At 30.5% G+C, this 12,440-nt stretch overlaps 1 protein-coding gene across 2 annotated transcripts in view; it reads right to left on the reverse strand.

Moving 5' to 3' along the window:
• MDGA2 (MAM domain containing glycosylphosphatidylinositol anchor 2) overlaps positions 1-12,440 on the reverse strand; it is a gene marked incomplete at both ends in the record, with an annotated part of 848,361 nt that overhangs the window by 24,501 nt on the left and 811,420 nt on the right. Inside the window, 4 exons of one of the 2 annotated variants that reach the window (XM_080707341.1) lie at positions 2,970-3,128; positions 3,734-3,889; positions 7,349-7,369; positions 10,200-10,377. In XM_080707341.1, coding sequence (XP_080563467.1) covers positions 2,970-3,128; positions 3,734-3,889; positions 7,349-7,369; positions 10,200-10,377 — 514 coding nt within the window. The remainder of the gene's footprint in view (positions 1-2,969; positions 3,129-3,733; positions 3,890-7,348; positions 7,370-10,199; positions 10,378-12,440) is intronic. The other variant, XM_080707342.1, reaches the window with a different exon arrangement.

Raw genomic sequence — 12,440 nt, forward strand, 5'->3', positions numbered from 1 at the left:
ATTGAAATGGAAAGTATATTAAATTATCTTGGGATTCAGCATAAATATGCTTTTGAAAGAAAGCTCCCAAACATCTCATGTCAGATATAAAGACATATTTTATACCTTAATGTAAATAAAATATTATTCTTGGATTATTTACTAAAAACCCAATAAAATACCTGTTCCAAAGTAAATTGGAAAAAGATAAAGTATATAAAGTTTAATAAGATCAAGAAGAAATGAAAGACACAATCAAATACAAAGAAAATTAGGATTGAGTGAATCCTTTTGTTAATAAAGCAGTAATCTGACAAATGAGACAGTTTGATAATTTTGCAGAGGTTTATTTACTTTTCTAGTTTATGTCATTTTAAAACCATAACCACTTTCATAACTCTCAAAATACTTGTCTAGTCTAAATTCTATTTCTTAATAACTGTCTTACTCTTGCATGTTTATTTTCCTAAATCAAAGATCTGATGCTTTATGTCTGCATAAAACCTGCGGCAGCTCACTCAGACCACTAAGTAAGTGTCATGTACTTAGCATCAAAGTATGACACTTCAGTAAGTTTTCCTGCAGAATAGCAAAACAGGCAGCCGAGGGCCCGCTCCCTAATTGGGTGTTATGACTTCACTCCTTATTAGTTATATGATGAGCATGCCAACCCAAATTCTTTGTACTTTAGTTTATCTGGGAGATAGGATAATTACTTTAATAAACCCAAATATTTACTATGGAAATTAAGAGAAATACTCCTAGTCCATGATAAGTACTACATAAATGTCAGCTGCTCAGTAATTATTGCCAGTACTGCTTCTTGAGATTCAAAGCAAGCTAAGATTGTGTCTTTGCCATCTTATAGTATATGCTGGCTTATTTAGCCACACTGTTTTGAAACAGGAACTATCATTCCCATTTTGCAGAACAGAAAGCTAAGAGTCAGACATTCTAGTAAAGTCTTATAGTGATCGATAGGAGGGTTAGCTAACATCCAGTTCATGTCTGCTTATTTCTTTTCATCTTATGAAAGCTATCTTTCCAGGCTTATCACCTACTGCTGTTCTGTGATGAGTACTAGTCACAGTGCTGTTGACTAGGAGTTTAAATCTCAGAACAATATTATTTGGTAATTCATACAAACTTCTTGAGGTTCAGTTTTCTCCACTATTAAAAATGCTCAGTTTTACAAACTCAACTAAAAGGATAAAGATTTGGCTTTAATAGTATAGTAGCTGATATTTATTATGCACCCAATTTTATTAATGCCAATATATATCTGCCTTGTTTTTGTTCATTTTTATCAAGACGCTAGTGTTATCGTAAACTTCCACATTTTACTTCCTCATTACAAGTGTCCTAATCCTCTCTGTGCTATTCTCTGTTTATTGAAAGTATACCCTTCTTGCATACCCAGGAGAACTGTTTTCCTCTGTTTTGAAGGATTACCTCATTTCCCACTCAGACCCAGATCCACAATGCCTTGGCCAAGCTCTATAGAGCTAGGTAATACTTCACTATTCAGAATCTTATCTTAAAAAGTGTTATAGAGAATATAACAGTTCCTAGTATGCTCTGGAGCAAAATTCCTTACACACAGTAATATTTACACTGGAAATGGTATAAATGCTCACATTTATTTGGAAAATAAAGGCTACGAATAGGTTCATATCAGTCTAAGTTATATATTTCTAACAGATATAGATTGTTAACATATACTGCTGAATGATTAATTTTAAAAGTTCAGGTATTCTTTTTATTTTTTATTATTTATTTGTTTTATTTATTTATTTATTTATTTATTTATTTATTTATTTATTTATTTATTGGTACTGGGGTTCCTGGAAACCCTTCTACCCCCGGATTACACTCCCAGACCTATTTTTATATTTTTATTTGGAAACAGGGTCTCTTAAACCAGAGTTGCTGGCTTCGAACCTGCGATCCTCCTGTCTCCGCCTCCCAAGCGCGGGGATTACAAGCATGCGCTACCATGCCCGGATATTTTTATATTTTAATTAGTGCAACGTAGTCATGCATCTTAGTTGAGTAGAAGATGGTAGAGGGATACATGCACACATCACTCTTTTAGTCCTTCCCCAATTCCCACCTCCCTCTCCTCTTCTCATGTTTGGTTTAGTGATTGATAATGTTTTTGAATGTACGTCATGTACATTAGGGGATTTCTCTCTTCCCCTCTCCAATCCCCCTCAGTTAGGCCACCTTATCTGTTAATCTATGGTTTCTCTTTATTCATCTAGAGTTTCTCCTGTGATCCTTCTTTAAGAATGTTCAGTTCTATGGATATTAGAAGTGCACATAAAGAATTGGAGACCTGAAGGATCTCCTCCCCACACTGAGATTTGCTAGGTCCACTCTCAGTTTTATGTGGTATTTTAGGACAGTGTGTATTGATTCATCTTCACTTTTATTACTACTGTGCAAGATATTGAAAGGCAAGGAACCTGTATTAATCTTTGCATTCTATTCAAGTTCTAGGATGTTCTTAAATCCTATGTTTTAAGCATAAGACTTCATGAAAAAGAAAAATAGTCAATATTCCAAATATGTGAATGATGGTAAAAGTAATTGTTAATATGGTCAATGATAACATGAAGATATTCCTGTTACATCATCATTAATTAATCATTAAATGTACTGAGTCATTATTAAATCAAATTTCATTAGAAAAAACAGCCTAAATTATGATGTGTCAATTCCATTGGACAAACTCACAAAGAATTTAATGCATTATTGGCTGTCTGAACTAGGATTTCATAAAAAGAAAAACATGCTTTAGTTTTCAAATTATAATCTGAATTTTAGAAATTAAGTGATAGGATCAAATTAGCATCCTATTTTCAAAACTGCAGGTAAGTCATTTAAAAAATTAGTTATGGAGATCTTTGACTAGAATTATTTTCATTCTGTGTAGAACTTTTTCTTATGATTCAATTTATAAAACACAGAATGTCTTGCCATCTCACCTATATGTTGTCCATACATGTGATAAAAGAAGCTGAAACAATATGCAGTGTTTGTTGGTCCATAAGGATTTTTAGGAGCTATGCTGAAAACAGGGCTGAGAAGTCGAGCCTTTTCTCCTTCCAATCTGGGTCGAGATGTCTCAATGTACATATAAAAACCTTAAAATAAACAAAATAAAGTATTTAGGCACATTTTGCTTTCATTTTTATAGATTTTACTTCTTTTAGTGATACAATTATATGTAATGGTGGAATCCATTGTCACATATTTTATAGGCATGTTAACATAACTTGATCAATTTCATTCCTTAATACTTTTCTTTTTTTCTCCTCTCATTTCTTATTGTGCAAAAATAATTTCAAATCATTGAAAAGTTTTTGACTTTTCATGCAAAGCCAAGATTGATAGGAGAATTTATATCTCATTTTAAAAATCTGTATGTATATACACAACTAATGGTGGCTTTAGCATAAGAATAAATGATCTATTCAACTAAAACAAAATTATAAAAATTTTGAAAAATTAGAATTTTGGACTTTGAATTAATAAAATAACTTTTTCTGATCTCTCAGTGATTTATGTCAGAGAGTTCTAAGAAAAAAATTGATGTCTACAGATTTTAAAAATACCTAAATTATTGATTCTATAATAAAATGTTTTATATTAAAATAGCCAACTATATGGCTAAATATTCTTTTTACTTCATATTATTCATTTTTAAAATCTCCAGTTGCTATTAACACAATACTGCACATTTTTGTACCTTCTTTAGAGCCACTACGATCAGCATTGGGTCCTGTGTTAGGAGTATATTTTGTATTTCTTGTTGCTGTACTTTGTTTTGTCCAGTCAAAATTATCTGTATCATCTTGGGTGAACAAACAAATGTTACCATCTTCAAATCCACAGTGAAATTCTCCTGTGAACAAGTTTAAATTTAATTTATTTAAGATAATAAAAACATCACAAAACTTTATTAGAAAAATTTCAAAATTTATACGGAAAGAATAACATGAGATCATGATAATGGAATGAGAGTTTTAATAGTGGACAAGATTATGGCTAGACATAAATATATTGCAAATTTAATAAAAAGAAAACAAATTTATGTGTAACTCAATAATGAACTAAATAATAAGACCCAAACAAATTTTCTCAGAAACATCCAGATAACTGAAACTAAATGATATAATTCATGTTTGAATTATGACTGGAGAATATTCTTAACTTTCCTTTTATGAGTATAGGGGAAATAAAAACAAAACTGTTAGGAGATGAGCTTATTAAATAACCTGATGACATTTTAAGGACATATACCTTGAATTTATAATTGTTCACATCGTGCCTAGAGATTCTTTTATATGTACCCATTTGCACAAGTGGAGGTTTGCTTGAGGAAAGATAATAGCAAATTACTTTGCTTTTTCAACCTACTTTCCCTAACATCTGGGTGCTAGTAATGTTTCTCTATAAAAGGATTTCTTATTGGGATGTAGCCTGTTTTAGAATGGTAGTAATAAAGAAGTTGATAATGTCCACTAGAGATATAAGTAAACAGGGTATGACATTAGGGAAAACTAAACATAGTATATATTATTTCACTGAACCTAATAACAGTTCTATATGATTACAATAATCCTTACTCTTGAAGCTCACAGAAGGGGCCACTTTGGCTAAATCTGCCACTATTTGATAAAGTCAAAACAGAATCAATATCTATTTTAATTCACAGAGTTTGAAACATCTAAAGGATAGAGACTCCTGAGTCTCTCCCCTCCCCTTGAAATCATTTGAATTTACTAGATATTCTAGTGTATGGAGCCCCTTGTTGGGGTCATACAGCTGAATTGATTAAAAACTATTGACACACACAAAATGTAAAAGAGAAGGTTCCTTTAAATATAAGAAACAAGTTTTTATGTTGTTTTTGTTTGTCTGATCAAAGACTGGTTACATCTCATTGTATCTATTTTTATTCTATATTCAGGTTGGCAGGGTTACAGGGAATATAAGTAAGAAAATCTAAATCTGTAAATATCTGGCTAAACAATATTCCATATAAAATATTTATTAGATACATGTACATGTTACAGATACAAGTAAGATCTGACAGTTTGATGCTATTAACTGAAACAATAATGTTGATTACAACAGTGAAATTACAAGTAATAGATTTAAATATTTCTTAAGTACGAGATTCTCTTAGTTGGTGCTTTGGAGTTGAGTTATGATAATCCCATAGCATACTGTTTGGTTTTAAATGTTTTCAGTTGTTTAATTATCTATTGTACATATGTACAGAAAAGATTTCAATGAACAAATGTAATGATAGATGATTTCAGGGTATAAATCTGCTGCTAAATGTTGCTGTTTGTTATTTAAAATTATATATAACAAATTTTTATAGTGCCATTTCAGAATTTCATTTATGTATTTATATTATTGTTCTTATTTGTGTTTTCAAAAATCTGCAAAATAGATGCAACCTGAGAACATCATGCGAAGTGAGATTAGCCAGAATTAGAAAATTTAGGGCTGCATGTCTTTCTTCCTATTTCGAAGCTAGAGAGAAACAAGAAGGAAAGGAGACCCCCTGAGAACAAGGAAGAGACTAGCAGAGGAGTGGGGGAGATTGAGGGACGGAGGTGGGCAGGGAAAAAGGGAGGCTTGAGGATGAAAAAGCCTAAATAATCCCATGTTTGCATATGAAAATCACTACCAGCCTCGCTAATATGTATAGGGAGGACAGGATGCAGAGGGAAACACACTGAAATTTTGTGTGCATATATGCATGTAGCTCCGATTCTCACTACAATGTCTAATTAGAATGCACCAATAAGAAATTTTAAAAGTAAGCAAACATTTTTAAAATTTGAATATGTAAGTCTCTCATAGTAAAATTAAATAATAAGATTAAATAAATTAAATAAATACAAAAATTTAGATATGACTGAAATTGTTCATAACTAAGGTTAATTTTATATGATATAAATTGTTTATATTATTATAATTACTATATTAATTCAAGTCAGAAAAATATATAAGCAATAATATTAGTTTATTATTTCTGAGGACATATCTTTATAGGAAAAAGCTATTACTGAAACAATTTTATAAAAACTTGGGAAATAAACTGACAAAAAATATGGTTTAGGACTGTCATAATTTTGTTTATTCTAGACTTTAAATTTGATAATTATAAATATATACAAAGAAACTTATTAATAAAAAAGTTTACTGGAATAAAGTACTTAATAGATACTGAAATGCATTTAGTAATATAAACTTATCAAAAAAACTCAATGCAATATCAAATGTTAAAAGATCTCATAAATGGGAAATGATGAAGTCTAGCAATTCCACAAAGATATAGAATTGGGGATAGACTTGATCGCAAAATTTTATTAGTTTTTTAATTGTGGTATGATTTTGGCAGAGTTCTGAAGATATCTAGAAATAAAGATATTTTAAATATTCTGCATTATATAATATCCAAAATTTTGAGCTATTTCTCAGAATCCTCCCAAATATAGTAAAGAAGGAATAAAAACTTAGAAATAAGAAACCTGGTACCCAAAGTTTCTCTTGAACACATCTGTCTGATTTTGTCATTCCTTAAAACCAGCAAAAAATCTAACTCTACATTAAAAATAAAAATTTCTCATACACTGATATTTTAGAATTAATATTCATGAAAAATACTCTTGTTATTTAAAAACTTTTTTCCAGAAATAGGGGTGTTTTCTTTTTTTCTTTTTTCTTTTTTTTGGTGGTACTGGATTTCCTGGAAACCCTTTTACCTCCAGGCTACCCTACCAGACCTAGTTTTATACATTTTATTTGAAAACAGGGTCTCTTAAGCCAGTGCTTTGAACCTGCACGATCCTCCTGTCTCCGCCTCCCAAGTGTGGGGATTACAAGCGTGCGCCACCACGCCTGGCAAAATAGGGGTGTTTTCATGTATTAAATATATATATACATAAATATATGTGTTGTATTTATATGTAAATATACATATGTATATATTTCATCTTGTACTCATGATATAAAGAAAAATGATATCCCCAAAGGTCCAAAATTTAACAGTTTTACAGAGTTTATAACCTAAACCAGACCAAATACATTGAGATTTAAAGAAATGAGTTGTGAGGAGGAAAAAATATCTCAAACCCTTTATATATCAACTTTCCAAGTAACCATAGTCTTTTATGAGTGAACTATAGGGACCCAAAACATCAAAATTAAAGAAACAATAGTAAAATCCCACAAAAGAAAATGAATAATCCAATTATAGAAAGAACAAATATTAAACAGGTTAAAATGGCTCTAAATTTAGGAAAATTTAAAAATTTCGTTTTTAAAGTGAAAATATACTTACTCAAATGAGGATTTACAGGAGCTATAAGAAAAGCAAAAGGAAAGAAAGTGTCAGCCAGCCTTGAATGTCTTTTATAAATAAAGGTTTAATCAGTGTATTCAGCATCTCATAGTTTCTTACCAAAACTTAATGATCTTCCCCATGGTGGCCATAGAGAATTAAATCTGCAATGCATTTTGTTTTAGAGGATTGAATACAATCTACTTGGAAGCTCAGCAATAACAGCCTCAAAGTACCAAGAAGATCATTGCTAAAGAGCATGGGGGATTTGCTCATTTTCAAAGGAATGTAGTAGAATCCTGCCTTTTATGTCTTTACCAGTACTAAGCAAACACAGAGATCAAAACTGAGGCCGACAGTAGGTTAACCAATAATTTAGATAATTTGACAAATATATATTTGTATGTATGTATGTATATATGTGCATGATATATATATATATATATATATATATTTATAATGATATTCACATAATTTCATGTGTCCTAAAACAAATAGCTACTGCAATACCACTGGTTTAATTAAATTAAAACACAAACACACATGCACACCCTGCACACACAGAATTCTCAAATGATAGGCAATACATTTTGCTTTTCTGTGCACCAAAATAAATATTTGTTTCAGAAAACTAATTATGTTGCAATACAAGGGCTAATTGATTTCTACTAAAGAGCAGTGAATACTTTAAGTTATACTAAAACATTAACAAAAAATATATATAAGTTTAAGGTAAAATGGTGTCTGTATATATCTATTAGGTATCTTTCACTCTAAGAGAAAATTCTACTCTGAATGAAGCAAAATATTATTGTAGCTTCCCCAGATTAAAATGGGCAGTAAATCTATCCTGCTGAATTTTATATCTCTTTTATCATTTCCTAGTATTTGATATTAGCCACCTTTATTAAATTTGCATATTACTAGAAAAATACAATTGGAAAAAATGCACAGGTGTGCACCAAGCATGTTCATTGTCACATTAATACAAGTAGGTCAATTTTAACAAATTGGGTGAGTTTCTCAATTATTCGCAGTATTTCTATATATACAAGACACTTTCTATTATCTTAGTTGTTTTTCTTATTCTGCATTCTACATTGCAAATTATGAAATAAACAATATATGAAAGGGACTACAGTTACTAGTTCCACTGAAAGTTGATTAAAAATAAGAATTATTATTTTGCAATATATCAACATATATTTTTTTCTCCCTCTCTCTCTCTCTCTCTCTCTCTCTATATATATATATATATATATATAGATAGATAGATATAGATATAGATATAGATCTATCTATCTATATATATATAATTCTTGGTATATATATATATATATATATATATATATATATATATATTTCTTGATCTTCTTGGTACTTTGAGGCTGTTATTGCTGAATATATATATATATATATATATATATATATATATATATATATATATATAAACAGTATTGGGAATTGAATCCTCTGAGCTACAACTCCAGCCCTATTTTTTATTATTTTTTTGAAACAAGTTCTCCCTAAATTGCAGAGGGCCTCACTAAGTAGCTAAGGCTGTCCACAAACCCATGATCCTCCTGTCTCAAACTCCCAAGTACTGGGCTTACAAGTGTGTGCATACTTGTCTCAAAATTCAGATATTTTTAACAGTAACAATTTGAAAAAGTAATGACTACCACCACCAAAACCAAAAATATAGCAATGAATACATTCTTCAATATGTATATAATGTGATATACAATGGGTTATTAATTTAAAAGGAAACAACAGGTATGTCTGTAATTCGAGTATTTGAGAGGCTTAGACTGGAGGATAAAGGATTTGAAGCCAGCCTCAGCAATTTAACAAAGCCTTCGGTAACTTAGTGCTATCCTGCTTCAAGATAAAAAAGTAAAATAGGGATTGGGGCATAACTCAGAGATAGAATGCTCCTGGTTTCTTTCCCCATCATCACAAGAATACAAATAAACAAACAAAAACTATCAATCCTCAAAAGATAAAAATCTTAAATATGTATTGTTAAATAAAGCAAGCCAGTGTAAAAGGCTTCATGTTGCTTGATTCCAACTATGTATCATTTTGAAAAAGGAGAAACTCTAGAGACAATAAATAGGATCCATAGAAGCCAGGCTTAGAGGGGTTTGGTAGAGATAAAAAGTGCATAGAAATTGTGGAATTGGGTTATGTTCAGAATGATGCTGACATGTTGGATAAGTGATATTAAGCACTTACTCAAAAGCCATACAACTCTACAACATAAATAACAGGGCCTAATGTAGACTACTGACTTTAATAATATTTCAATATTCATTGATCAATTGGAACATAAGTATCACAGTAAGGAAGATGTTAGAAATGAGGTAAGATATTTCTACATCAGAGAAAGGGAGCTATTTGTACTTCCTGCTGAATTTTCTGAATGTAAAACTATTCTGTTAATGAATTATATTCATTTTATTAAAAATATGAAAAACATTTTAATCTTTTTTTCCTAACTTTTAATGGGATGAATTTTAAAGTCATGAAAACTTATAAAGGTAACATGTGGACACCTTCATTGCCTCATAACTTGTGATATCAAAAAAAGCGATACCGCTGATGACATCACATAGGTTCAGTGTTAACTAAAGCATGATTCTATATTCCAACGGTTATAATAAAATATTAAAATTTATGGTGTTAAGGTCTTTTAGGCTTTTTGGTTTTCCTCATTTTGGTCACCTGGCTGGGGACCAAAAAAATCCATATGTTATTTTTATTTTGTAGTTATTTATCATAGAGTTTCAAACAAATAATCCCATATATTTTAATAAAAATGAATAATTTAAAATAAAAGGCTACTTACCACTATATTTGATCACTCGAATTGTTGAGTCTCCTTCACCAAATTTGGTGAGAGGAGTCAATCGAACTTCATAAGCTTCTGGTTTAATCAGTTCGGTCAAGTTGTATGTAATTAATTCTCCCTTTTGAATATTACCATTTATTTTAATCTCTTGCTCCCACCAACGCTGTTGTCCAGCCTGAAATCAAAATAATTATATAATATACTTCCAGAACTTTCTTCAGGGTACTTATGTTTGGAAGAAATGGAGAAAACAATTTGGGGATTTATTGGAAAGAATATTGCATCACATAAGTATATTTTATCAAAGTTCAAGTTTGCATAATGAGCAACAAGTTTTGCATATGTTTGCTGATTACTGACAAACTATCAAAGATTAATTAAATAGATGTAACGGATTTATTAAGTTTTTACTATTAAAAGTTCAAACAATAATCTTTGATCTGGACTTCAGAAAAGATGAAAGTTTAAATACTTCTTTTTCTTGCTTGACAGACTAAGGGCATTTAGATTCTTGGATACCTGCAATTTCTTTATTATACCAACAACCATGTATTGCATACATAACACTTGCTAGAATATTATATCTGGTTTATTTAATCTCACAAGTATTTAAGAATTGTTTAACATTAGGGATTATGTAAGTGTAGTTAAGCTTTAAAATAAAATATATATATATCACTATTAGAGAAAAATTGAACTTCAACTCATATTTGCAATAACAATATCAATTATGCTAGGAACAGGAAGAAAATTAATCTGACAAATAAGACCAAACAAAAATCCATAGGATGGTTTGTCAATAATGCTGACATAATATAGTCATCTGGAGAATGCCTGCCAAGTGTTATGTACACATATGTCACTATCAATATGATTTACATTATGATGTGAAACTATACTGAAGCAATAAAGTTATATAATAAACAATAATAACAAAATAATGTCTAGTGTGATTTAGTCAAAATTTCACTGTAGCTGGCATGGTGGCACACACCTGTAATCCTTGTACTTGGGAGGCTGAGACAGGAAAGTGCAAGTGTTAAGACTGGAACCGTAACTTAGTGAGATACTATTTTCAAATGAAAAATTAAAAAGAGCCAGAGTTATAGCTCAGAGGTTGACTGACCCTGGGTTCAATTTCCAGAACCAAAAAAAAAAAAAAATCACCTTAGTAATAAAGTATATATCACTAGGGAAAATGAAATTAATCTGTAAAGTTGTTTATGTATAAATCAATATTCTCTCTTGCATGCGCGTGTGCTTGCTCTCGCTCTCTCTCTCTCTCTCTCTCTCTCTCTCTCTCTCTCTCTCTCCTACCTCCCTATACATATATTTGGTCTTTCCATCTGTGACTATGTCAAACTTTTATTTTTATTTCATACTCATTTGATTATTTTTTAACTTGCATAGGTTTGTTTGCTATGATAGATTGTGATGATTGTGATTTTTATTTTACACTATTTTTCTGGATTATACAACTCTCATGGTTCTTTTGTATATTTTATAGTCAGTAATATATACTGCTATATATATGTAGCAATATCTACGTATATGCACACATATACATACATATACACATAGGTATATTCAGTAAAGTTGACTATAATGTGTCATTTTTCATATCTGAAATAAATGGCACCCATGCTCATTGTGCGTTGTTTTCTTGTATTTACTTGGTTATTTTTGACTATGTGTGACCATGTGGCTTAAAATTCTATTACTGTGGGTTCTTTGTGGCTTAGGACAAGAACATATTGCTTTAGAGATGTTCCTTTTTTCTGACCTGCTCCTAAGGGAATCAACAGTGTAGCTCACTTTTACTTTGTGAAACCCTTTGGTATCTCAGATTAAAGAGGAGATGATTCCTTGATTTTGGCAGGCCTTGATTTTTTATTCTTGTATGCCTCAACACTGCCCAACTATTAAGCATCAAAGATCTAGTTTTCTGACTTGGTGAAGAGCCGAGGGCTAAAACAGCTTGAGTAGGAATTTCATTTATTACTTTAGATTCCCATTTTCCTTTAGATTTTGCCCGTAACTTTGCTGTTTGTCTCTTTCTGTTTATATGTGTGTATATATACACAAACATATATATCTCATATGTACATACATTGAATACTTATATACACAAATACTATATATACATATAGAGTATATATACATTTATGTGTGCATATAAGTTTATAAATATATGTATATATTCATATACCTATAGGTATGTTTTCTGAAGGTGGGTTA

Source organism: Muscardinus avellanarius (genome assembly GCF_963383645.1).
Source record: "Muscardinus avellanarius genome assembly, chromosome: 12".
Classification (NCBI taxonomy): domain Eukaryota; kingdom Metazoa; phylum Chordata; class Mammalia; order Rodentia; family Gliridae; genus Muscardinus; species Muscardinus avellanarius.